The sequence below is a fragment of the Pan paniscus genome, chromosome 10 (assembly GCF_029289425.2).
Source record: "Pan paniscus chromosome 10, NHGRI_mPanPan1-v2.0_pri, whole genome shotgun sequence".
In the NCBI taxonomy this organism is placed as follows: domain Eukaryota; kingdom Metazoa; phylum Chordata; class Mammalia; order Primates; family Hominidae; genus Pan; species Pan paniscus.
Window position 1 is genome coordinate 125,204,204 of NC_073259.2, and position 27,979 is coordinate 125,232,182.

At 45.7% G+C, this 27,979-nt stretch overlaps 1 protein-coding gene across 2 annotated transcripts in view; it reads right to left on the reverse strand.

Annotated features, from left to right (window-relative positions):
* Positions 1–369: 369 nt before the first annotated feature.
* Positions 370–27,979, reverse strand: part of FBXO21 (F-box protein 21) — a 47,848-nt gene continuing 20,238 nt past the window's right edge. Inside the window, exons 8-12 of one of the 2 annotated variants that reach the window (XM_034934606.3) lie at positions 23,463–23,642; positions 22,045–22,177; positions 14,432–14,622; positions 12,350–12,507; positions 370–2,862 (exon numbers count right to left, since the gene is read on the reverse strand). In XM_034934606.3, the coding sequence (XP_034790497.1) occupies positions 2,672–2,862; positions 12,350–12,507; positions 14,432–14,622; positions 22,045–22,177; positions 23,463–23,642 (853 nt within the window). In that variant the 3' untranslated portion in view covers positions 370–2,671. Of the gene's footprint in view, positions 2,863–12,349; positions 12,508–14,431; positions 14,644–22,044; positions 22,178–23,462; positions 23,643–27,979 lie in introns of both variants that reach the window. The other variant, XM_034934605.3, reaches the window with a different exon arrangement.

Consider the following 27,979-nt stretch of genomic DNA (forward strand, 5'->3'; position numbering starts at 1 on the left):
TCTGAAGACATTCTGGACACATTGTATACAGCGCAGCCATTCAAATCAACGGCAACAGAACGCACGAAGAACCTGGTTTTCTTTCAAAGCATAAGCAGTTCTCATTTTACAACATGTGTTTTAACATAATTCAGAAAGTGCAATCTTTGCATGACAACCAGATAATTCTCAAAGGTTACTAGTGAACTGATAAAATTAACGTTTGGCAAGGAGGTCATGGTTTACAGGTAGGCTGTCCGCTCACCAATGCTCAGAAAAATTCAGCAGAACATACTTTTCATATTTAGATCCGAAGAGAGGTGAGAGACATTCTACTCAAGTCATGGCTGGGCTTTCTGTCCTGAAACGAAATTGGGCAGGCCATTTGCGTGGTTTCTCTGGATAAGTTCCATTTATTAATCATTGTACAAAAAAATCTTGGCATTCATTTGAAGAGAAAAGAAGTTGCTATATCCAAATATTTAACATTTTAACATTGTGAAAGTTCAACGTTTATAACAGGGCTTTTTAAAATGGAGAAAAGTTTTGGAAAATTTTTAAAAAGAAACTTATGATTTATTAGAGTACAGGATCCAAAACACGTTTTTAGAAAAATATAAAGTGCCCAAATACCAACTTACACAGGTGATACAGGCTTCCTGGAGCCCCATGAAGCATTCATGAAGAAAGACATTTAAAAACAGTCTAGATACATATGTACAGCTGGGTCAGTAAAGGTAAAACCATCTTTCTTGACTTTGATGTGTCTAAGAAAAAAGGAAATCAATCAAACCAGAAAACCAACAATTGCAACTCTCAGCATGCTCAGGTTCTTATTAATGCATCTCATTCATATTAATTAATTCCGTATTATCAAACTTTCCCCTTTAAATGAGAGTAGTGTACAATCCTCCCAACCTTGGCGGGCCAGGTGCTGTGAGTGGTTACATTTCCAGATGCAGGTTCAAATCCTTTGACTTTGGATTTGACTGATGAGGAACATGGACAGTGGATAATAGCTCATTCAGGCTGGAGGAGCCAGGGGCCAAATCCCCATCTCTTTCTAGTAACTGCTTAAAGCCTTCCCTTGCTATGAAGTGGTCTCAGGTGGCTTTCCAAACCTTGGTCACCCCAGGGTTTCCAAAGGGTAAACAAGCAGCAGGCATTCAACATGGGTGAGAATACTGCAGGCAGATGGACAGACAGGTGCAGAGACAGGCCCCTAACGCCCCATTCACTAGAGCAACTGCATTATTTTAAACGTTGAGAGCAAAGTAACTAGGTCCTAACTTCGGAAGTTAGCTTCTATCGATTAATGACAAGATTAGCTCGCTTGAGAACTGGCAGGCCGAGAGTTGGTGGAGCTCCAGAGCTGCACAAAGGCGTGCAGTTACTCTGGGCTCAGTTACTGAGAACTTCGGAAAGGAGCCAGTGCCGTCTGAACACACGGTCAGGCTTTCCCAGAAGACGCCACAACAGGCTTCGTCCTGCTGCCGTCAGGACCCTGGCGGCTTGGAAAAGCAGATTCCAACACGCACATCTCCTTTCACACAAGTCCAACACTCTTCAAATGAAAGACATTCTCTCTCTTTCTAACCTGCCACATTCAAACAGGCCTTGAAGTGACTCTAAGGAATAACAAGAGGTGTGAAACCACTTTTTTTCCCTTCAAAACCTTTTTTTTTTTTTTAAGGTTCATTAATTTTTTTTTTTCCTGCTTACAAAAGCAAAACCTCATTTTTCGGTCTTTGAAGACCGTGGAGTATGACTTCTAAGAGCAAACATTAACATCAGATTTGTATGTCTCACTACAAAAAGAACCCATCACTGATGTAAGACCTACTCATGATACTGAAGTAGATTTTTTAAATTAAAAAATAAAAGCAGTCATTTAAAATGGAGGAATTGTAGAAGAGTATGGAAAAATCCATTCACAAAGTTCACTATTTGCATTTTCTCAAAGAATTTTATGTAATAAAATAGAAAACTAATGATTTATAGAGATGTGCATAAACTCAAGAGAGGAATATGGAAGGGAAAACTGTGTTATATTCCCATTTAAATTAAAAAAAAAGATAAAACACTTGAAATCTGTGTTTCACATATTAGAAAAAAATAAATTCAAATGATTCTAATTACCATTAGCTTGTTAATGTCTCCATCTCTAAGATGCTGCCAAGATAGCACACAACTTTACCTCTGAATATGCAACTAACTTCAGGGTAAAAAGACACACAGTCCTCACTCGGGACCGAACACGTTCCACAGAGAAATCAGAAGGAAATTATTGCAAATGCATAACCCCATCTGTCCAGCCAAGGAAATGTTCTGAGACAAATGCAGACAGACAGGGGAATGGAGTGAATACAAAGAATGATTACAGGAGCGTCAACTGTGAGACCTCATGAAGACAGAATGTCACAAACTGTCACCACAGGACAAGCATACAAGCCATGCCACTGACACAGTGCCTTTCAGATTAATTCACTAGTGTAGGCGGAGAGCAACATTGTCTTTGCAGCTGGGGAAGAGCACACGGTATTTAAACTTAGTAGGAGGCAACCAGCACTACTGGTGGAGTGGCTTTCCTGGTGCAGCAGGTCCCGAGGGCTCCGTGGAGACGTCTTCTTCCGGAGTCCCGTTCTCTTGGAAGATAGCAGCAGCAGCAAAGGTGCAATGTCCTCTCTAGACTTTACTCATCTATGTTCTCTTTCTTTGCACTGTAAATATTCTGCACCGTTTCATAGACAAACTCCAGATCTTCTGGATACCGGATCTCCAGCTCTGCGTTTGGGATGTAGTGAGTGCCAGTAAACTCTGAGAAATAGCGTCCCACGTCAGGGTGTGAGATTTCTTGAGGCTCCACGTTATATTCCAAGTTTTCTGTTGGTAAAGAGGCACACGGGCATTCTCATTACAATGTCCATTGCTGCCACACCTTTCATCCAGAGAACCTCCCATCACCCCTTCCAGGTGGCATTTTTGGGGTGGAGAAGGGAAGACTGAAGATGTTTATGGAGTCAGGAGAGGGTAATGGGAAAAGGGCAGCAAGTGGCAATCAGGAGAAGGTGAGTGGTGGCACGGGTGTCTCAAGAGCTCCCCACGGAACAGCAGGATCTTCCTCATCTCTGAGCAGGATGTCTGGCTCCAGCAAAACTCCAAAGGTCTCTTGGGGACTGGCAAACTAGAGACTCAACAGGTCTCTCTGACTGGACAATGGGACAAGATTATCCCTGCCTGCTCTTTTTTTGGCAGTGGCTAAGTTTCTGAAGCTGCCATGTCACATGGTGACAAGTCTCGTACCTGCCACCCCTCTCCTCTATTCACAGGAGCCCCTCATGCAGACCACATTTTCCACCCGAGCTCCTTCCAACACTGGCCCTTAGCTTCCAACAGAGAGCAGCCTCTTTCCAGGGCTGCTGTGAGACCGTGGGATGAAAGGAAGGTGGCTTGCACCTCCAGACCCCATGTGGATATCAGATGTTATTATCTGTACCATCTCTTGGGAAAACCATGCTACCTCTTCTCTCTGTTCTCTATTTTGCCACTAGAGAAATAGAAAATAAGGCCGGGAGCAGTGGCTTACACCTGTAATCCCAGCACTTTGGGAGGCTGAGGCGGGAGAATCACCTGAGGTCAAGAGTTCAAGACCAGCCTGACTAACATGGTGAAACCCGTCTCTACTAAAAATACAAAAACTAGCCAGGCATGGTGGTGCACTCCTGTAGTCTCAGCTACTCAGGAGGCTGAGACAGGAAAATCGCTTGAACCTGGGAGGAGGAGGTTGCAGTGAGCTGAGATTATGCCATTGCACTCCAGCCTGGACAACAAGAGCAAAAGTCCGTCTCAAAAGAAAGAAAGAAAGAAAGAAATAGAAAATAAGACTGAAAAAATGGAAAAAAAAAGGGCCAGGTGCAGTGGCTCATGCCTGTAATCCCAGCACTTTGGGAGGATGAGGTAGGGGGTCATGAGGTCAGGAGTTTAAGACCAGCCTGGCCAAGATGGTAAAACTCCATCTCTACTGAAAATACAAAAATTAGCTGGGCGTCATGGCGGGCGTCTGTAATCCCAGTTACTTGGGAGGCTGAGGCAGAGAACTGCTTGAACCTGGGAGGCGGAGGTTGCAGTGAGCCAAGATCACACCACTGCACTCCAGCCTGGGCAGCAGAGCAAGACTCCATCTCAAAAAAAAAAAAAAAAAAAGAGATAATACAGGCAAGGTATTTAAAAGGCTTGGTTTCCCACTTCCCCAGAACACCTGGAACAAGGCTCCTCCACAGGGCCAGTTAAAGGACGGTGCTTTGTGCGCCCTTCTTTGCCGCCCACGGAGGCCTGGCCCAAGACTAGGTGTGGCCCCTGATGCAGGAGAAGCCCAGCTATGCCCTCCATGACCTGACACCGGAAGGGAGCTGGGCTGGGCAGATCCTCCTATTGTGACTGTGTCCCCAGGGCACCCCAGTTCCGATCACTCTGAAGCCATCCTTGGCACTGCCCATCACTCGAATGAACGCAAATGGGTCTATGAATTAATACCAGTAAGGCCAACGATGGGCTCACCGACACAAACAGTGTGGCCTATTATTTCTTAAACAGCTGGGTTAAACATCCTGAAACACAAAGTCAGGGCATCAGAGGCCCTGCATCCCCGAAGTACACAGGATGAACGCAGGCATCTTTCTGAAGCACTGACTTTAACTGGTAGTCTTTGGGGAGAGGGGGAAGGAGTTGTAGGACTCAATCTGCAGGGTTCTTTTTAAACCATAAAACAGGAGGAGCTGAAGAATGTGAGAATATGTTGTTTTAGGCTGTTTCGGCAGACTGTGACCAGGGACAGAACTGCCTGAACAAATCAGTACCGCTGAGGAAGTCACAGAGACGTCATGTGCAGAGATAAATGTATGGAGGCTGTTTACCTTAACAGTACTTATGCTAGGAAAACTGGAAGAGCAGTGTAAACGTCCAAGTGTAGGTCACTGTGTGAATAAATGATGGCACATTAATTCAGCAAAGCAGGAGGCGGCCATGAAAATGAGCAACCTGTTTGTAAGATCCTCCAAGAAAGGTGGGGGTAGAAAGGCTGTACCACTTAGAAAGGGCCTGGAAGGCCATGGATCAGGGGTTGCTCCATGACGTGGCACAGTGGCACAGAGTTTAAACTGGGCACTTACAACGTGCCAGACCCCACAGCGGTGTCACAGGCACCCCTGCCACGTAACCCTGAAGGAGCCCCCTTCTGCTGTTGCGTGGGCTGCCCAAGGATTTAACCCCGGACTCAAACCAGACAGTCCCATTCCAGGGCTGAAGGGAACCAGAAGTAAGAAAAATCCAACAGTCAGGAGACAGCAGGCGGGGAGGGGCTGGGTAGACTCAGAGAACACCGCTGCCCCCAAAGGGACGCTCCAGCCCACATTAACACACAGGAGCCTGTGGTTTCAGGACCTCCCACTTTTCCCCGAAGGAAACTGAGTCATCCACTAACTCTGATCTCTCTACTGTCGCCAGGTCTCTAGAGATGATTTTCTCTTGGGAAAAATCAATAAATGTTAAAAAACAAAATGCCGCAAATGTTTCAAAATGCCACTGGCTAAGATGCCCTTTCCTGTCCACCCACTGCTGCCACCTCCCTCTTCACATCCAGTAACAGGAGGAACCAACTAGCAAAGCATATTTTCCTTGAGGAGGCTTACGGGGACATGACCACAACCTGGTATCTTAACCAGGCCAGCTGCCAGGGCCCTGGCCTTTGGATTTTCTTTTCTTTTTTGTAGAGACAGGGTCTTGCTACGTTGCCCAGGTTGTTTTCAAACTCCTGGGCTCAAATGATCCTCCTGTCTTGGCCTCCCAAAGTGCGGGGATTACAAGTGTGAGCCACCACGCCTGGCCATGTTTGGATTTTCTTGCAGAGCTGCACAGAAATAGTAGAGGGTAAAGAAGCTCGGAATACCATCGAGACAAAAATCCCCTTTGCTCTAAGGGAACCACTGTTACCTGTCATTGGTAAACAGGACATAGGTATCTGAAGTACACAGAATTCAAGCAGGTAGTTTAGAATAACTGCTTTGTTGCCAGTTCGTCTGGAGCAGTTCTCATCTGGGGGCTCTTTTGCTACTAAAGGGACATCTGGTAAGGTCTGCAGACATTTTTGGTTGTAATTGAGAGCTGCTGCCAGCTTGCAGTGGGTGGAGGCCAGGGATGCTGCTAAGTACCCTACAACGCACAGGATGGCCCCCCACAAATGGTTATCTTGACCAAAATGTGACTAGTGCTGGGCTGACAAGCCCTGCTCCAGAAACCCAGCCCTGTGTTTCAGCATTGTTCCCTTCTCCTCCACTTTTTCCTTTCTATGTATTATCGAGGGACAGCCTGGTGTTGGTAACATTCAGCTTCTGTCGGGAGGAGGAAAGAAGCAGAAACTCAGGTTATCAACCACAGATTTGCCAGGGCAACATGACCCAACAGCTACTACACAGAATTCTGAACATGGGCCCAGAACAAGATGCATGAGAAGTGTAGGCAGGAACGGTGGGAAACCAGGCAAGAGGTAAATGACAGTCCTCGAGGGCGCTCCCAGCCCCACTCCTGGCTGTTAGAGAGAAGCAAGGACTGGATTTGGTGCATTTACTGGCCTGAGCTCCTAGCTTGCTAAGAAGCAGAACAGGAAAAAATTAACAACATAATGAAGTTGGCAACTATGTATTATGAAAGAAAAATAAATGCCAATCCACTAAGATTTTCACAAAGTTTACTTGTAAGAAAAATGATAAATCTAAGTAACACAAAACTTAATTGAGTAAAACATGAACCAGGCACCACTTAAAAGTTCTGAAAAATCCTGAGAAATCTTCCTGGATTCTCTTCAAGTTTTCAGAGAAATCCGTCTGCTTATTTTAACGTTCAGCTACCCCAAAATCTATGAATAAATACTATGGAAACACTACCCATGAGTCCTGTGTGGGCACCTGTCCTGTCCTGATCCGGTCTTCCTCTCCAAGAGAAAAGCACCATCGGTGCCAGTGTGTCTCTGCAGTCCTCCTATGAGCACACACATAGGCAGCTAGATACCCTAAGTATACTTAAAATTTAGTACTGCTTTATGTGTGTGTACTTAAACAAAACGTATTCTAGCCACTCACCCGCAACTGGCTTATTCAATTGCAGCTTAGTATTCATTCCAGTCTGCATAGACCCCAGGCTACTAGAAGACTCCTTGTGAATGACAATTGTCTTGCTATTTTAACAAAGGGACCAAAGGCCTCCTTGTACACGTGTGGAGGGATCGAGGTGGAACTGCTAGGCTGGAAGAGAATGTGTGCTTGAGATTTTTACAATTTGAAAGCGAGAGCCAAAGCATCCTCTGACATGTTTGTGCCACTTAACACTCAACCCCGCCCCCATGCAGGGGATCCCCATTCACCTCACCACACTTGCCAGCAGGTACAGCTGGCCATGGACTGTGTGTGTGTGTCTGTGTGTGTGTGTGTGTGTGTGTGTGTGTGTGTCAGGCGGGGAGGACTGTATGGGTGGAAAGTTGAGTTTGGAAGTATCAAATAAGTGTGTGTGTGTGTGTGTGTGTGTGTGTGTGTGTGTCGGGCGGGGAGGACTCTATAGGTGGAAAGTTGAGTTTGGAAGCATCAAATAAGTTATGGAAAAGGGAACCAACGTTTGTCGAGGACATGCCATGTGCCAAGCATTGTACAGGTGCTTTACCATTACAGACAAAACTTAAGAACGAGATTTTCACATGGTAGTTGAATTCCTGGCCTTTCAATAGGGCGGCTGACCTAGACTCAGAGCTTCCGAGAAGTCCGGAAGGAGGCGGGACAGGAGCGGCACTCTCCCACCCAGGGCCATGAAAGTATCAAAGCGCGCCCCCTTGTGGGAACACAACATTACACACATGCAAGATGCCGGACATCCCATTAGGGTTTAGGTGAGAGAGTACACACCGGGGAAAGAATTATCTTCATTGTACAAACTAAAACTATTTGAAGATGTCATATATGTATGTGATTTCTAATTCACTCTTCAACTCTCTGTGCAGAGCTAGTAATTAGAAAAGCATTATGAATGGGTTCTACCTGGGCTAATAGGATCATTGGAGCCAAAGGCTGGAAATTTAGATCAAGAAAAGTGTTTAAAAAATACATTTCATAAAAACACATTAACCCAGAAATGTTCAAAAAATATTTAATATGTGTTTTTAAAATTTGGCCTCTCACTGGCTAAAAATGGGCAAATGTGAGCATAAAATTGTCCCACGTGATTATAACACATTGAATAAATAAAAATCCAGGAATCTATGGCAGAGACAAGGGCAGGGGAGGAGAGAGGGAGGGGGAAGGGAGAGGCAGGGAGGAAGAAGGCGGCTCTTGTTCATTGAAGTAGAGAGAATAACAGTGGTGGAAAAATCACCACTCGGCAATTCTCATACAAAGATTTAGGCAAGGATATTCAAAAAGTGCTAAAACCATGATGTTCAAGGTCACTGGGGAACAGAATCTTTACAGGATGCTACAGAGTGACCACGTGGATTTCTTAATTGAAATAGTGAGTCACTATCTTAGCCAAGTGACCAAACTCAGTATCACTCACAGGGGGCCCCTGATGAGACCCAGTGGGAAGCACGGGGCGAGGGATGTGAAGTATCCTCCCCAAGAATTCTTATCCCGATCTAATCAGGACTCAGACTTCACTCCCAGCTGGCAGACATCATACAGTTAAGGAACCAATGAGGCAAATCCAAAATGTTATACAATTTATAAGACAATGGCCAGGCACAGTGGCTCACACCTGTGATCTCAACACTTTGAGAGGCTGAAGCGGGCAGAATGCTTGAGTCCAGGACTTCGAGACCAGCCTGGGCTACATGGTGAAACCCCGTTTCTACAAAAACACAAAAAATAGCCAGGTGTGGTGGTGCATGCCTGCAGTCCCAGCTACTTGGGAGGCTGAGATAGGAGGATCAATTGAGCCCAGGAGGTTGAGGCTGCAGTGACTCATGTTTGTACCACTGCACTCCAGCCTGGGTGACAGAGCACCCTGTCTCAAAAAAAAAAAAAAATTTACAAGACAACCAGTCTGGATTCTTCAAAAAGTCAGTCATATGAAAAAGGGGGGGAAAAAATGAAGGATGAGGAACTGTCTTTAATAAGAGAGACTAAAGAGAAAAAAAACAACCAAATGCAGTGAATGAATTCTGGTTGGATCCTGATTTTAAGAAACCAGCCAAAAATAGGCATAAAGTTATTTTGTGACAATTGAGAAATTTGAAAACTATTAGATATTATAAAATAATTGTTATTAGGTGTGATAATGTAATTGTCGTTATGCAGAGGAATCTCCTTAGACATAATTAGGTCATGTCTGCAATATTCTTTCAAATGGTGCAGGAAAACAGTAAAATCTCTATAGATAAAGCAAATATGGGAATCATTTACTGTTGAATTGACTGGAGGGTAAATGGGGGTATTTGATGTATTCTTTTAACTGTTCCACGTGCGAGCAAGAATGATGACTTCAAAGAAGATGAATGGAAGTGGGCTGGAGTATGTCAGGCGTGGGAACCGTGCTGGGGCTGTAAGGGGAAGGCCAGATCCCTAGGGCCTGGTAAAGCATTCTGCACTGCCTGCCGATGAGAAACTCCTGATGGTCAGTCAATTCAAGCAGCAAGTGGCCCGGTCCAGGGACACGCTAGGAAGATCCTCTTGCTGTTGCTAAGGAAAATGCCCGGTTGGGGACAGGCCGGGAGGCAGGTGCCAGTTAGGAAGTAGGCAAGCAGAGACCACCAGAATGGAAATGGGAGACACATGAGGAGACAGCAGTGGGTGTGTAGACAGATGTATCGCGAGGGCAAGGAGAGAAGAGCAAGACATGGCCCCCATGTGGTGTCACTAGTGAGATGGGGCAGGCAGGAGCAAGGGGGGTATGGGGGCACAATGAGTTCATGTTTTTTCTTTCTTTACAGAGATAATCGAGTTAAAACAATGGGTTCAGTGAGTCGGGGTAAGAATGTTGGAGAGAAGACCCCTGAGAGCCCTCCAAGCACACATGCCCGGGGGCTGTTACAGAGGTGGGCACGGAGCCCAGAGAAGAGCTCAGGATGGAAACACGGCTTTGGGAGTCACCAGCACATCCACAGACACCCCAAGGGGGAAGGAGATGAAGGCCTAGAGGAGAGTCCCCTGGAGAGGGAGGACCCTGAAGACAGCCACGTATCAGGCATGTTGGGGGAGATCTGCCCCTCGGCCCAGGACTCTGAGTCCCTCAGGAAGCGCTTGCTGACGCAGCGCTGATGGAGCCGCCGGCAGAAGACGGGAACTCTCACAGTGTAGGAACAGCTTTGAAGTTCCACATTTTAAATTCAAGAAGCCAATTTGCTAACATTACCCATCATTTAGTTCCATCTCAATTTAACAGATGGTAAAACCAACTAGCAGATATTAATTTTTTCAGTAATGACAATTTTATGACTAAACCTTACATTGCATGTTTACCTAGATATGATTAGAGATCAACTTCTGAAGTGAACATATCACAACCCCTAAAACCAAATACTTAAGACCAACCCTAAACAGTGAATAATGATGCCATGTGGTAAAGCCATAGACACTGGCCCACGGTGTTGTTGAAAAGAAAATGCTCATTTATTCTTGTGAACGCCATTTGTTGTAGGCTATCAAGCGCTTACCACGTGACTTGTGCTGGCACCAGTGGCCCAGTGAATCAGTCAATAATGTCCAAATCATGTGTTGATTTTTAGAGATTGTTTATATTCGACACAGCTTCAAAAGTTAAATAACATTACCATTGGTGCCTCCATCTGCCACAGGGAGCACAGAAACCCCTTACACCGTCCCCATCACACTGAGACAGGGCAAGCGATCTGCAGTTTCAACAAACATTTATCTTGATGCTGCTGTTCCAGGGGATCCTTTCAGTTTCTGATTAACTGACAATAATCATTATTTTCCAGCCTTTTATTTTAAGATGAGGTCTCACTCTGTCACCCAGACTGGAGTGCAGCAACACAATCAGAGCACACTGCAGCCTTCACTTCCCAGGCTCAAGTGATCCTCCCAACCCAGCTTCCTGAATAGCTGGGACCACAGGTGTACACTACTCTGCCTGGCTAATTTTTAAATTTTTTTGTAGAGATGGGGTCTTGCTGTGTTGTAGCTGGGAACACAGGTGCACATGACTCTGCCTGGCTAATTTTTAAATTGCAGAGATGAGGTCTTGCTGTGTTGCCCAGGCTGGTCTCCAACTCCTGAGCTCAAGCAATCCTCCTGCCTCACCCTCTCGAAGTGCTGGGATTATAGGTGTGAGACACCTCACCTGGCAATCTCCAGCCTTTCAGAAAGTTCAGAGATTTTTATACATCCCATATTTTGATTATTGGATTTATCAGAACATAATATTGAGTTAGGTCAAAACTCAGACATGAGCAGGTACAGCATGATGGATGAAGAGGAGGCTCTGTCAAGCTGCCTGGCTTCAAATCGTGTTCTCTAAATTAAAATCTCAATGGCTTCCCTGTGCCTCAGTTTCCTCACCTAGAAAATGATGATGATGATGTTTCTCAAATGGAGTTAATATACATTAGAATGATGCCCGTCACAGAATGGCACTACATTAGCATTCACATTCATTTTTATTAATAAATGTGAATTATTAATTAATCAATGTGAATGCTTTGACAGACATACACTGAATTCATCCTATTAAGTAGAGGTGAAATTCAACAGGAACAAAGAGAAGGGAGACTCACACTGAAGGCATTCTTGTCTCTTACCGGCTTCCACAGGCTCTGTCGGTCTCCACCTCAGCCTTGCCCTAGGCTGGCACCTGCCGGGGCGGCAGTGGCCCAGACGCCTACCCAACCTTACTGCACACTTGCGGGCTCTCAGGTGCTCCCAGGGCCGGCGCAGTGGGCTGCAGTTCCCAGAGGTGGCCACACGAGGGCGTCTCCGGCGTCAGCCGGCAGCCACAGCCTTGGGAGGCCAGGGAGCACTAGGGGGCCCCCAGGTGTTCATCCGGTTCCCTTCTAGTCTGGGAGGAGCCGAGGGCAGGGTCCAGGAGGCAGGACTTACAGGAATTTGATTGGCATAGACAGTGGCCAATCAGATGTCCGGGCTGTGGGAGCGGAGGCCCTGGGGGAGGGCGGGTGTGACTACTGACCCCTCGCCAGGGCGGCACCTGTGCAGACCCAGCCACGTTTAGCTGACTGTGGGCCCGAAGGAGGCCGGCCATGGGGCGTCGGCCGCCTCTGAAGGAACCGATGGCCCACGCCCACAGTACCTACTCGAGGGCTCAAACGTGCGCTGAAAACACGCCCGCGGGGCCACTGGCACAGGCGGAACCCGCCGCTTACCTTGGGCTGCGTATCGACAGGAGCCGTCCTCCACCAGCACGTTATAGAAAGGCTGGTGGTGGCCGTGCGGCAGGCTGTGGACGTTCATGTTCCGGATCCACTCGTGTCCCATCATGCAGGTGGGGTCCCAGCCGTAGATCACACAGTTATAGCCATACCTAGTTAACACAGGAGGAGCAGTCAGCCCCTGCAGACCCGGCCGCAACAACCCCCAGACAACGGCGTGGCTTCTCAGCTCACATCCTCAGTTACCTGCTTTACTCCACGGTGAATCATTTTTCAGGACACCCCTAACCCCTTTTATAAACACCTCTTATTATCAACATAACACTTTATCTGGAAAAGAATAAACTTTTCAACAAAAAGTGATTAGATGACAACTGGTTACCCAAAAGAAAAAGGTATGGGGACCTGGCCTGACAACAGCACACCAAATTCAATTCTCAGTACAACCAAGACTCAGGTGTTAAATGCAGAACTTCTAAAATAGAAAGTATCTTCATGACTCAAGATAGGGAAGGTTTGTTAAAACAAGGCACTAAAAATACAGCCGTAAAGGAAAAGACTAACCAATCTGACATCTCTAAAACCAAGAGACTAACAAATCCTGATCCAAACATGTAAAAATATGAGACAACTGGGGAAATAGGAACTCTCACTAGATACTGCATGAAGTTAAGGAACTGGGGTTTTCTAGATGTGATAACAAGATGTTAAATATGAAAAGACAGAGAAGGAGAGAGCGCCCCTGCCTTTTAGAGGTACATACTGAAATCGCTACAGGTGAAATGGCATCTGGCACTTGCGTCAATTAACCCAGGGAGGAAGGTCTGGAGGGTGCAGGGGAGAGTAAGATTCACCCCGTATGGCAGCTGTTGAGGCTGGACGACAGGAACACCACCTGGTTCCTTATAGTCCTTTCTCTCTTATAAATCTTCGCAAATTTCCATTTAAAAGTTTTAAAAAAATGCAATAAAGAATGAAAACCACCAGCCAAAAACTGGGAAAAGATATTTGCAACTTATCGTCATGTAGAGACTGATACACAGAAGAACAACTACATATCATATTAGGGAGGACTAATAACTCAATAGAAAAAAATACACGAAATGGGCTGGGTGTGGTGGCTCACGCCTGTAATCCTAGCACTTTGGGAGGCTGAGACGGCAGATCACTTGAGGTCAGGAGTTAGTGACGTGCCTGGCCAACATGGTGAAACCCTGTCTTTACTAAAACACAAAAAATTAGCCAGGCGTGGTGGTGTGCGCCTGTAGTCCCAGCTACTTGGGAGGCTGAGGCATGAGAATCGCTTGAACTGGGAGGCAGAGGTTGCAGGTGAGCTGAGATTGCAACACTGCACTCCAGCCTGGGCAACAGACCCAGACTGTCTCCAAAGGAAAAAAGAAAAAGAAAAAAAGAAAAGAAAAATGAAACGTTTGAATAGGCGCTTAATAAAAGGAAATTTGGAACTTGGATAGCCAGTAAATATATGAAAAGAACCTTAACGTGTTTAGTAACCCAGGAAACAGAAATTAAAACCACAGTGAAACACTATTTGCCCTTTCTCAGGTAAGTACACTTTTAAAGGTCTGGCAATAGCACCAGGCGAGAATTGGAACTCCAGGCTCCCAGCCTGCTGGTGGGATGTAAACTGCTCCAATCATTTTGGATACAGTTTAATTTTGCCTGGTAAATAGACCAAGTGCCTATCGGATTTGAAGAGACTGAGATTAAGTGACAAGATATAAGAACAATGAGGAAATGAGAGAAAAAACTTGTGTCTTACAAAGTTACTTCCATGTTCTCACACACAGAGAAGGGTCAAACATCTAAAGGCCACTAAAAACACTAGAAGATCTCTCAGGAAAGTAAGCTGCTGCTTAAAAAACACAAAGGTCAAAGACACGGTTCAAAAAGAAAAAAAGAGGTTCAGCTTTCTGTCTTCCCCGCGGTGCGCACTCGGGGGATAAGTGATCCAGTCAGCTCCTCCTCCACTGTGTCCTGGGGGCTCAGCAGGTGCATGTGTGTGTCTGCAGCCCCTCTGGAACGGACACTGCAGGACAGATGATCCCGGGCACTCACCTCTTATGCTTCATAATGAGCCCGATGGAGTAGCAGACATCTCTGTGCTTCTCATCGGAGCGCAGCTTCACCTCTACGCCCACCTCCTCCTTTTTGCGCTCAATGTGCTCTAGAGTGTGCTGCACCAGGTAGCCCACCGCCCCGTGCTGCCCCGGGTCTAGGGTTTGGATGTGCTGGAGGATGTCAAGCACCTTCAAAACAAGACAGAAAGACTAAAAGATAATATTTTCAGCTAGGCCTTTTCTTTTTTGCGGCGAGGGATTTAGACCTACCTACGTAACCTAACAAAGCAAAGGACCACAAGGGGTGGCTATGCCCTGATCGAACCGGTCCAGGTCTCTGGACCATCCTCTGATGGACCGCCACCAAATCAGCACTGCAGATGCCCAGGGTTGGGCTCTACTGTAACACTGGCAGCTGGCCCAGGATACCCCAATTCAACCAGTGTCAACCTGAGGAGTTCTTTGGAAACCAGTGTGCTGGGATAAGCGCTGGGGACGCAGGTGAGGGCCCACCACCTAGGGCACTCTGGATGAGGTGGGCTCTAACAGCACCTAGCATGCTTGGTCGGCATGGGAAATGTGAGAATCCACGTTTTTTCAATACACAGGAATGATTTTCACTTGCCACTCATGAATTCAGAGGGGAAAAAAAACCGCTAAATTGCTTTAATCAAGACCAAGAGGATGTCTGACACAACTGCCTCAGTGCTGGAAAAGATGGAAAAGGTCACAGAGTGGGCACCAAAGGGATGCATTCGTTGAGTTTATGAAGCTACACTAGAAGGAGGGAGCCACGTATATCAGAGTTCTAAAATCCTGCTGGTCACTTCAGTGGTCTTAACTCATCATGGTATTTGGTATTCAGCAGGCAGCAGGAGAAACTACATCTATGCAGAGGTTAAACTAGTAGCACAGAGTAGCAGCCCTGTCTGACTCCACTATTACCGCCTCTACTGCACACAGTGCCTCTGTGGAAAAAACTCCACGTTTAAAAAGACACAGACATACAATTATTTCGCACCCATTACGTTTACAGCCCTTAGCATAGAATTTCTGACAAGGTTCTCCTTCCAATTTACTGAGTCCTGGATTACAGCCTGCTTAGTGCATTACAGCAACCTGGACTCTAGGCCCAGATCTGTCAGACTAGCTGGCGTTTTTACCTCTGAATTCCTTTCTTAGCTTATCAAATCATGAGTAATCACTGTCCTATTTGCTGATGCATTATGAGCCTGTCAAAGTATTGTGAAAACTCCAGTTTTATGCACCATGTTATTATCTTGCCTTTCAGACTGCGACGTGCTGGACCTCAACATTTACTGAACACTATTCTCTGCTGGTCACTGTGCCAAGTCCATCAGGCTTTTTGTTTCACTTAATCCTTCCCATTTGAAGGTCAGTAATTTCTTGATCTTCAAATTGGGAGGATTAGGTGAAAAAAAAAAAAAAAAAGCTTTTAATCACTGCCACTTCCCGAACAGGACTCAGGCTTAGTGAAGTGACTTGCCCGGGGTCACAGGGTTGTGGAGAGGTGGAGTGAGGCTGTGGCTCTGGGTGTGAAGATCAACTCTTGGTCTCAACCAGTGTCATATCCTAGCAAGAGCAGGAGCATTTTAAATTAACTACTACAAAAAGTTCCAAACACATAAAAATGGACAAAGCAGTATAATCCCAAGTACCCCAAACCCAGTTTTGACAAGAATCAACAGACAGCCAATCCCCCTGTGCCTCTACCTCCAGCCGGGTGCTTTTAATTGTGGGACACTCGCAGATTTACCCTTTACTTTAATAGGAAGCGCCTACTGACAGTGCCTGCATAATGGCTGTCCTTGTGGCCTGAAAGAGTACCAACAAGCCGCTTTTTCTGCCCCTCCACTGTGTTCCACACACACAGCTCCCCTTCTCTCCTAGCAGCCACCTCCCCATCAGATAAGTAAAATGGTCAGAACTTGGCATCGTCAGAGAACAGAGGAAGTCTAGATAAGGTCAAGGATAATTACCCCCACCTTCGCTGGATGTGTGGCTGAGAGCGAAGGGAGAGGGCAGAAACGAAGACATTGTGCCTCGGGGCCTGGCGTATTTGCAGACAGTGCTGACCCAGGCACCATGCCGTCCCCACCAAATACTCTAGGTCTAGAATGCCGCAAGACCACCACTTCTGGGGTGGAGATCCTAGATTAGGGTCTATTACCCATGATGCATTTCCCTATACTGCTCTTCTCCCTCTAGCCTAGGGGTTGGTAAACTTTTTCTGTAAAGGGCTAGAGAAGAGACACTAGGCTTTGGGGGCTACACAGTCTCTGATTTAACTACTCAACTCTGCCACTGTAGCTTGAAAAAAGCTATAGATAATAAGTAAACAAACACAACTTATTCACAAAAACAGGCTTTGTGAATCTGGCCCACAAGCTATAGTTTGCTGGCCCCTGCTCTGTCCCTGAATTCCAGGTTCCCTCTAAGGTTCTCTCTGAAGTTCTTGGCTCTGCTTCCTTGAGATCCATTGTCTATGGGATCCGCTACTTCTGGGGCTTCAGTTACCAGATGCTGATGCTGGGAGCTCCTGCTAAAGGCTACTGGGCATCTGCACTCGATGGCTTCAGGTCAGGATGAATGCATCATACCCCACACAAAACACTCTCCTACTACCAAAACAGGCCTGCTCTCCAAATACCTACTTTCAGAGTGGCATAAACTGCCCCCGTGTTGAAAAATCTGGACATCCTTTGAGTCTTCTTTATTCATATCTAATGAAGTTCTGCCACATTTTTTTTGAGACAGGGTCTCACCCTGTCACCCAGGCTGGAGTGCAGTGGCGTGATCATGGCTCACTGCAGCCTTGGCATTGACCTCCCAGGCTCAGATCCTCCCACCTCAGCCTCGCAAGTAGCTGGGACTACAGGCACGTGTGATCACGTGCAGCTACTTTTTGTATTTTATTTTGGTAGAGACCGGGTTTTGTCATGTTGCTCAAGTTGGTCTCAAACTCCTGGCCTCAAGTGATCCACCTGCCTCTGCCACCCCAAGTGCTGGGATTACAGGCATGAGCCACTGCACCTGGCAGTTATTTCTTAATTATTCATTTAAACAATTTTTTGAGCTCCTATCATGGGCCAGGAATTGTGTTGAGAGTGTGGGGAAGGCGACAGTTAGGAACAAGACCTGGTCCTGGTCCTTAAAGAACATGTTCTAATGGAGACGGATGACGGAGCAGCAGCTACCACAGACTGGACAAAGCTCTAGGAAGGGCAAGCACAGGAACAACGGGAAAACATGACCTGGCCGCACACAGGAACCAGGGAAGGGGTTTCAGAGGAGGCAGAAGTCTAAGCTGACAGCTGGGCAGAAGTGAGCCAGCAAATGGAGTTGAGGATGAGCAGAGGCCCTGGGCAGACATGCAGCACATGCAAAAGACTGAAGCAAGACAGTGCAGGCACACAGAAAAAGTAGTGGGTGCAGGAGAGGACCAAGGAACTCTACGGGAGGTGGGGAGCATCAGGCAAGCAGGGCCAGAACGCCGAGAACCTAAAAGCCACACGGAGGAGAGCAAGTCTGGTCTTCAAGGCAACAGGGGAGCCACCCTGAGGGGTTTAAGCAGTGAAGGGACCTAATTGATATTTTGTTAAGATTCCTCTGGCCTGCATACAGAGCGGGTTCACAGGGGCTCAGAGTCGAGAGAGGGAGGACAAGCAGGAGGCCAGGGCACTGCTTTGGGCTGCAGAAGTGCTGGTCTCAGCGGGTCGACTTTCACCCGTCTGGGAGACAGAGTCACGTGCAGGGGTGTAGCAGGTGTGTGGATATGCTGGTCTGGAGCCCAGGGTCCAGGCAGGGGTCCAGTGCTCCAGCAGCCACAGCAGACAGGCAGAAACTGACACAAGAAGAGGGGAACTGTCCTAGAGCACAGGTGCAGGGTAGAAGACGTCTAGAAACCATCCTTCAGCCTTGAAGGGAGGAAATAGCAAGAGCCTGAGAACCAGAGACCACAGAGCAAAAGTAACCGAGTGTTCCCAGAAGGGAGTAGCCCGCAGTGACAGGGCAAGATACAGAAAGAAAAAGTATGTACTGCATTTATCAACGAGGAGAATGGTTTCAGCCAAAGAGGGTCACTGGCTTCCTTGGCAAGAACAGTGCCTATGGAGGAGGCATGGGAACGGGTCCTGATGTCCTGGGGAGTGAGTGGGAGGCAGACTAAGAGCTTCAGCTCTGGGGGAGGAGGAAAGGTGGCAACCCAGGGAAATTCCTGCAGGGCGGACAGGGAGTGCTTTTTGTTTTTCTTCTAATAGAAGAGAGGGGTGTTTGCCTTGGAAAATTGGAGGGATACCTTTTCCACTGAAAGGAAGAGAGAGGGAAAGGAGAACTATGGATCATGATGAGGACGAAGGTCTGGCAGCAGGAAGGAGAAGGTGCCTGTGTGCTGGCTTCTTCAGAAGCGCTCTGGCCTTGGCCCACTGTACCACGGGATGCCGCATGGGGTGGGCTCGGGCATCAGCTTGCCTGCACTGAACTCCTAGTGACGTCACGGCATGTGCAGGAGACCTGGCTAAGTTATTTAACTTCTCCCTGCCTCAGTTTCATTATTTCCCATATGGCAAAAAGAAAAATAATATCTACCCTATAGGGCTGCTAAGATGGAAGGAGGCGTTCAGTCAGTACTCCCGACTTAAAATCTCACCATCCCGCCCTCTCTATGTCCATACAGCCATCATAACCCTGCATTACTGTGACAGTGACCAAGGCGGCTGATGTTTCTTAGCTCTTCCTGATTTAATTCAATCAATAACAAGACAACCTTCAGGCCTTCCCAGCTCAGGAATGTCTCCCTTTCACTTGATAAACTCAAAGCCTTCCACAAACTGGTCTCACACTCCGTAACAATTTTATACACACATATGTAAAAATACACCTCAAACTGCACACTCATCAGCATAGAAATCCGTGCTAGGCTGACATCTGCAGGCGCCACACCCTCCCACCCCTGGACCACGTGCAGGCTGTTCCCACTGACTGGAGTCACGTACTTTTCTGCCCTCTGAAGTTGTTTTTCATTTTTCAAGGTCACACCTCAAACCCTTCCTCTGGAGAGGAACCTTGTCCGATTTCTTCAGCACCCCCTGGCTTCTTCCGCACTGGGAGTCCCAGAGTTTTCCTTGGCTGTCTCAGGGGCCCTAGCGGGATTATGCATTTATTAAGGGTAGGCAGTCACACGTGCGCTGGCAATGAGCCACTTTTCTCCCCTAATCTCTGAATGAGGGGTCACCCAAGAGATGGACTCCAGCAGCAAATGTCAAGATTTCCCCCTAAAAGGGGATGTTAATAGCATCACTTCGACAATAACTCAAAATTTAACTATCAAATTTACATTTAAAGAAACTTGCAGGCCGGGCACGGTGGCTCACGCCTGCAATCCCAGCACTTTGGGAGGCCGAGGCAGGCGGATCACTTGAGGTCAGGAGTTCAAGACCAGCCTGGCCAACAGGGTGAAACCCCATTTCTACTAAAAATATAAAAATTAACCAGACGTGGTGGCACGTTTTGGTAATCCCAGCCACTTGGGAGGCTGAGGCAGGAGGATCACTTGAACCCGGGAGGCAGAGGTGGCAGTGAGCCAAGATTGCGCCACTGCACTCCAGCCTGGGCAAGAGAGTGAGACTGTCTCAAAAAGAAAGAAACAAAAGAAAAAAGAAAAAGAAAAAAAGAAACTTGCTTTGCTCTGCATCTCATAAAAACTCCTTAACAAGTCTAAAGTAAAAAGTGTATATATATCCTGGTATCAAAAATAAATAGGCAGGGGCTGGGTGTGGTGTCTCACGTCTGCAGTCCCAGCACTTTGGGAGGCCGAGGAACGCAGACTGCTTGAGGTCAGGAGTTCGAGAACAGCCTGGCCAACATGGTGAAACCCCGTCTCTACTAAAACAAATACAAAAATTAGTCAGGCGTGGTGGTGTAGCTATAGTCCCAGCTACTCGGTAGGCTAAGGCAGGGGAATTGCTTGAACCTGGAAGGGAGAGGCTGCAGCAAGCTGAGATCGTGCCGCTGCACTCCAGCCTGGGCGACAGAGCAAGACTCCATTTCAAAAAAACAAACCAAAAAAAACCCCAAATAAATAAATAAATAGGCAGGGTGTGGTGGCACACACTTGTAATCCCAGCACTTTGGGAGGCCAAGATGGGCTTGAGCCCAGGAGTCCAAGGCCAGCCTGGGCAACATGGTGAAACTCAGTTTCTATTTAAAAAAAAAAAAAAATTAAAATACATAAATAAAATGAAAATAAATGATTACATCTTGGACAAGTAGTTGGTAACTTTGGTGGAAAGTTTTCTTTTCCAATAATTCCTCTACCACATTACACATATATTCTGGGAGGACATTTGCTATGTGGGCTACAGATGACATCTTTTCTTTTCTTTTTTTTTTTTTTTTTTTGAGACAGAGTCTTGCTCTGTTGCACTGGCTGGAGTGAAGTGGCATGGTATCAGCTCACTGCAACCTCCGCCTCCTGGGTTCAAGCAATTCTCTTGCCTCAGCCTCCTGAGTAGCTGGGATTACAGGTTCCCGCCACCACGCCCAGCTAATTTTTGTACTTTTAGTAGAGATGGGATTTCACTATGTTGGCCAGGCTGGTCTTGAACTCCTGACCTCAGGTGATCCACCTGCCTCAACCTCCCAAAGTGCTGGGATTACAGCCATGAGCCACCATGCCCGGCTGACATCTTTTCTTAAAACAGGAGCCTTGGGGTTTTCCTACTGATGCATCATTTCTTAGAACTATTTTAGATCTCCGAAGTTGTGAATCAGTGAGACTTTAAATTTAAGCAATGTAGAGTCACTTATAATATTTACTTTTTCAAGGAAGATTTTACCCCTCTCTAATGACACAGGGAGATGAGTTTATGTTGATGGCCTGTGAGACCTCAGAATTAAATTCTGCTCTAAACAAACAAAAAGGACTATTCACATATTTCCAGAGAAGGGCCACGGCATGGTGGGAATGTGCAGCTGGCTCCTGCACCATTATACACAATGGGCCTCTCCATGTGCTGCAGCCACACAGCTCATGGAGGTAAACACCGCAGCCTTCTGAAAGGGCATGCTGCTGCCCAAAGGGGGCCATTAAAAAACTGAGAAAATTCAAGTGAAACAGTGTCAAAATTCAATGGTTTTCAGAGAGTCCTTCTCTAGTCCAGTGGCTGGACTTGAACATATCTAAGATCCAATTTTCCTGTGCAAACAGGAGTACTTATTCATGGCCAATGTAGTTGCTAACAGTACAGCTGGAGGTTGACCATTTACAGCTTTGCTTTCCCTTGCTGAGTGAGGGTGACTTGGGGAAAACGATCTGAGGGCCCCAGTGGTTGAGTAGCGGGTACAGAGGCTTTGTGGTTCTAGGGTTTAAGGAGCTGACCACAAAGAGAACAGGCAATTCCTGGCAGTGGAACCAATTTTCCTTAGAATAAGAGAAGTAAAAAAAAATCTACCAATGGGTTATGATTGGGAGACTGAATAAATTTGTGTTTATTCTCCATGTTAACACAAAGATAAGCTTGTCACGGGCACCCTTCAATCTAGGACTTCCCTTTCTAAGGCAAGTGCAAAGCATCAAAGTAAAATAATTACCTTCTCTGGCCAGATTCCCAGGTGGAAGTAAAGCCTGGCTTGGAGGAGGAGAAGCTGCACCTGGTCCGGGTACATTGCCAGATAGAGATCCAGCGAGTCTCTCAGGAGCTGGTATGACTGGTCGATGCCTTCCCTAGCAGAGGAAAAACAATCTTTGTCTCATCCTGCTTGTTTTTTCAGCAAAGACTCTCTTTTTCAAGGCCCAGGTTTTAAATATAATTGACACAAATCCCAAACGTTTTCTGATTCTGGTATTTCTTCTCAGCTCAACAAAGAGATACAATGCTCTTAAGAAAAAAAAAATACACAATAAATATAAATCTTGTGCCCTACTTTGGTGATGGGTACTAAATTAAAATCAGAAGCATTTTTACTAAGCAGTCACTGCAATAACACTGTACATAATTAAAAATGAATTCTGAAGGCCGGGCGCAGTGGCTCATGCCTGTAATCCCAGCACTTTGGGAGGCCAAGGCGGGCGGATCACCTGAGGTCGGGGGTTCGAGACCAGCCTGACCAACATTGAGAAACCCCGTCTCTACTAAAAATATAAAAATTAGCTGGGCATGGTGGCGCATGCCTGTAATCCCAGCTACTCAGGAAGCGGAGGCAGGAGAATCGCTTGAATCCAGGAGACAGAGGTTGTGGTGAACTGAGATCACGCCATTGCACTCCAGTCTGGGCAACAAGAGCGAAACTCTGTCTCAAAAAAAAAAAAAAAAAAAAAAGAATTCTGAGTAGGCGGAGCACAGAGGATATTTTTGGCCAGTGAAACTACTCTGTGTGATACTATAAAGGGGGACACATGTCATTATGTGTTTGTGCAAACACACAGAATATATGACACCAAGAGTGAACCCTCAGTGATAATGATGCGTCAGTGCAGGTTCACTGGCTGCAACAAATGCACTGCTCTGGTGAGGATGTTGACAGTGAGGGAGGCTGCGCATGTGTAGGGCAGGGAGGATATGGGAACTCTTTGTACTTTGTGCTCAATTTTGCAGTTAGCCTAAAACTGCTCTAAAAAATAGTCTATTAAAAAAAAGAATTCTGTCATTAGACATAAAACTATTACTATAATATACAGTCTACAACTTTCTACTTTCCCTATATGACAAATTTTCTTGGACTTAGAAACAAGACAGTTTCATATTTTTGTTTTCTTATCTAATGATAGGAAGGTATAAATTAAAAGACGGCAAAGCATTTGGATATGAGAAGATCTTGCCCTTGAAAAATATCTTTCCTAGTCTAAGATATTCTTGTTACTGAAGAATGTTTTCAGTACTCGCAAAGAGAAGTTCTTAGGGTCTACTGCAAAGATCTCAAAGAAAAGTCACTTGGCACATCTCAAACACAATTCAAGCCTCTAAAGACATGTGCTCTGCAGAAGTACTAGAAAACCAAGAAAACCTTACCGCTTCCCCAGGCTTAACAGGTTTCCCACCATTCTCTGTAACACCTTCTTGACATTGACCACCCCATACAGTGCTGCAGTCACGTGCTGGCCGATCAAGTACTCGCATTCTTTCACTGTCAGCTGCTTGCCTTTCCCAAAAGCATCTATGTAGATGTAGTCAAAGATGTCCAGGGTCGCCCTATCCAAAGAGCCAAATATCAGATGAGAGCTGAACAACTCATTATTTTAAGTCTCCACAGTAAGTAGCTCAAATCATGGGCTGAAGGTTGAGACCATAACATTTCTACTTACAATATGAAGGTCTTGTCCAAGTTTAAAATCTGACCCCTTTGTGCAAGCTCTGCTAAGACCACAGCACACTGACATTTAAGAAACAGCACCAATGTATGTCATCTAATAGCGTTCTTTAGGAAGACTAAAACTCACTGCCAGGAGTATCTACAAGTTCAGCTAAGATAAAGATTTATGGAATGCCTGAGGCAGTCTGTTAACTCCATAGATTAGCAGCAGGTAACCGTCTGTGGATCCTGGGCCCTGGATGATCTGAAGAAAGTTACAGAACCTCAGCCGGGCGCGGTGGCTCACACCTGTAATCCCAGCACTTTGGGAGGCCGAGGCAGGTGGATCACAAGGTCAGCAGATTGTGACTAACATCCTGGCTAACACGGTGAAACCCTGTCTCTACTAAAAATACAAAAAAATTGGCCAGGTGTGGTAGCACGCACCTGTAGTCCCAGCTACTCGGGAGGCTGAGGCAGAAGAATGGTGTGAACCCGGGAGGTGGAGCTTGCAGTTAGCCAAGATCACGCTACTGCACTGCACTCCAGCCTGGGCGACAGAAAAAGACTCTGTCTCAAAAAAAAAAAAAGTTACAGCACCTCACACCAGAAGGATTCGGCCATCAGTTCTGCTGACATGCTGAGGTGGTCAGAGACCTGCTGAGCCCATCACAGCCTTGGGCTGGGAACCCTGTGCTAGAGCACAGAGAGCTGTGCCCCTGGCCTTGATCACACAGCTCTTCTTGTAGCTCTTCTGCTTTCTGTGACCTGCACTCGAACTGCACTAGTATGCTGGGGCTGGCCCTCGCTGAGCACAATGCTGAGCAGTGGTCACATGATGCAAGCTCTCACTGAACTGCCAGGCCCATTCTCTGTGAGGACTCATGGAATCCTCATGGAGGATTCAGGTGACTCTGTTTCAGGGATATTAGTGTTTCCTATGAGCTATTGTTTCATCTTATATCTGAAGCCCACTACAAATCGTAGCATATTCCTCTCTTTGGTTGCTAAAAAAGTCCAATTGAATTTCTTCCTTGAGTCATATTTATAACCTACCCTTAGCAAGGATATGGCTGGGTGCGGTGGCTAACGCCTGTAATCCCAGCACTTTGGGAGGCCGAGGCAGGCAGATCACGAGGTCAAGAGATCGAGACCATCCTGGCCAACATTGTGAAACCCTGTCTTTACTAAAAATACAAAAATTAGCTGGGCGTGGTGGTGCATGCCTGAAATCCCAGCTACTCGGGAGGCTGAGGCAGGAGAATCGCTTGAACCCAGGAGGCGGAGGTTGCAGTGAGCCAAGATCGCACCACTGCCCTCCAGCCTGGGTGACAAAGTGAGACTCCATCTCAAAAAAATAAAAAAAAAATAAATAAATAAACCTATGAGGAAAGTACAAAAAAAAGTAAGAATTACATAAATGTTCTAGAAACAAGGCACTCTTAAACTCTTTTTATGAGGCTAGAACTTCCTAAGGACAAATGCACAAAAATTTCTAGGCCAAGATCATTTATGAGCTATCATAAATGCAAAAATCCTGGATAAAACATGAGTAAATCAAATGCAGCAATGTATTTTACAAATAAGTGATTAAGTTAGATGTGCTGCAACAATGGAAGGAGAGTTGAACATGAAAAAATCTATTTTGTAACAGATGCTAAGGAGATTGTGGAGAAAAAGGAATGCTTATACACTGTTAGTGGGAGTGTAAATTAGTTCAACCATTGTGGAAGAGAGTGTGGTGATTCCTTAAAGGCCTGAAGACAGCTAAACCATTTGACCCAGCAATCCCATTACTGCGTATATACCCAAAGGAATATAAGTCATTCTATTATAAAGTCACATGCACACATATGTTCACTGCAGCACTATTCACAATAGCAAAGACCTGGAATCAACCTAAATGCCCATCAGTGATAGACTGGATAAAGAAAATATGACACATATACACTATGGAATACTATGTAGCCACAAAAAAGAACAAGATTATGTCCTTTGCAGGGATATGGATGGAGCTAGAGCCATCATCCTTAGCAAACTAACAAAGGAACAGAAAACCAAATACTGCATGCTCTCACTTATAAGTGGGAACTATGTGATGAGAACACATGGACCCAGAGTGGAACAATACACACTGGAGCCTATCAGAGGGTGGGCGGTGGGAGAGGGTAAGGAAAAATAACTAATGGGCACTAGGCTTAATACCTGCATGAAATAATCTGCACAACAAACCCCCATAACACAAGTTTACCTATGTAACAAACTTGCACATGTACACCTGAACTTAAAAGTTAAAAAAAGAAATTCTATTACAACAAAAAAATATATTTCTAAACATATGGACTAAAAGAGAAAAACCTTATCATATGAGTAGACACAGAAAAAGAATTTTGAAAAAAAAAATCAAATGCCTAGCTATTAATAAAACTTAGCAAAGTAGGAATTTAGATGGTAGCTTTCATAATCCCTAACTGCTCCCAACAGCATGCCTGATGGTGAATTTTGGTTTTCTTTTTCTGAGACAGGGTCTTGCTATGTTGCCCAAGCTGGCCTTGAACTACTGGGCTCAATCAATCCTCCCACCTCAGCCTTCCAAGCAGCTGGGACTACAGGCGTGCGTCACCATGCCTGGCTTTGAAATTTTAAAAGCATTCCATTTAAAGTCATACCCAAGGCAAGAGTCCCTGCTATCTTTGTTTTTATTTAACTTTGTACAAAAAGATCTAACCAGCAGAGTAATGCAAGAGAAAGAAACAAATATATATAGTTACAAAAAAGAAGAAACCAAATTGTCACTATTCACAGATACTATGATTATCCACAGAGAAAAGCCAGGAATGGACAAATTATTAGCACTAACGATTTATTCAGCCAAGGCACTGAAGATCAAAACTGTATCTAGATAGCAACCACATCTCTGTATATCATTAATACTTAAAAAAATGTAATCTTAAAAATTACCATTTATAACTGAAAAAAAAAAAAAGGAAGGTACCTAAGAATAAATCTAACAAGATGTTAGCTTGATGAAGAAAAAGATAACATCTTTTTAAGGCCAGTAATGACAACCTAAACAGAGTGGTCCATGTTCACAGAAAGACTGATAGTGAGACATTGGCAATGTCCCCCTATTAATCTAGAACTCCAATTCAAAGTAATCCCTGGCTCCAATCAACAGACACATAGGGTTTCCAAAGAACCTGACAAAACTGATTCTAAATCTATACGGAGAGCAAAAGCTAAAAACAGCCAAGGCAATTTTGAAGAACTAGCTGGAGTTTCATCCTACCAGATATCAGGGATAATTATAAAGTTACAGTGCTTAAGAAAATATGGTCTTGGTACAGGGACAGAGAAAAGTGGCCAAAGGCAGAGAGAAGAGAAAAGGACAGAAAGGGCCATAGCCCAGCAGCTCCTGCCTTGTCCCTGAGGGCTGAGTCCCTTATGGGGCTCAGTGCTTGTTTCTGTCACGTGTCTAGGGGGTATTAAATTATTTCATTGTTCATTTGCATTATAGTATATGTCCACTGTAGCACAAGAAGGAAAAATGATGTTAACTGCATACAATCCTACCCTGTAGTAAGTTATCGTGGCAAATGACATGGTAATTGGTGTTTTAAATGTTTTATAGTGTACAGAAATCTTTGGTGGATTATTACATAGGCATTTAAGAATATTTTGGAGATACTTGGGGAGATTGGTTGGGTTATTTGGGGAGAGGTAATGGGATGAAAAATCATTTTTCCCACTTAAAATAATGGAAATTGGGTCCCCACTATCCAAAAATTAAACCATGCAGTACATCCTCAGAAACACATATCTGGAACACAAGGGAAGCCTGTATGGGTATTTAAGGCAACACACAGAAGTAATGAACCATCAACATTTGCATGGAAATAAACACAGCCAGGCGCGGTGGCTCACACCTGTAATCCCAGCACCTTGGGAGGCTGAGGCAGGCGGATCACTTGAACTCAGGCGTTCAAGACTAGCCTGGGCAACATGGCGAGACCCCGTCTCTACAAAAAAATTAGCCAGGTGGTGGTGGTACATGCCTGTGGTCCCAGCTACTAGGGAGGCTGGGGTGGGAGGATGGCTTGAGTCCAGGAGATGGAGGGTGCAGTAAGCCAAGATTGCGCCAATGCACCCCAGCCTGGGTGGCACAGCCAGACCTTGTCTCAAAAAAAAAAAAAAAAAAAAAAAAGAAATAACAAACACTTTCAAACTGGTGGTTAGC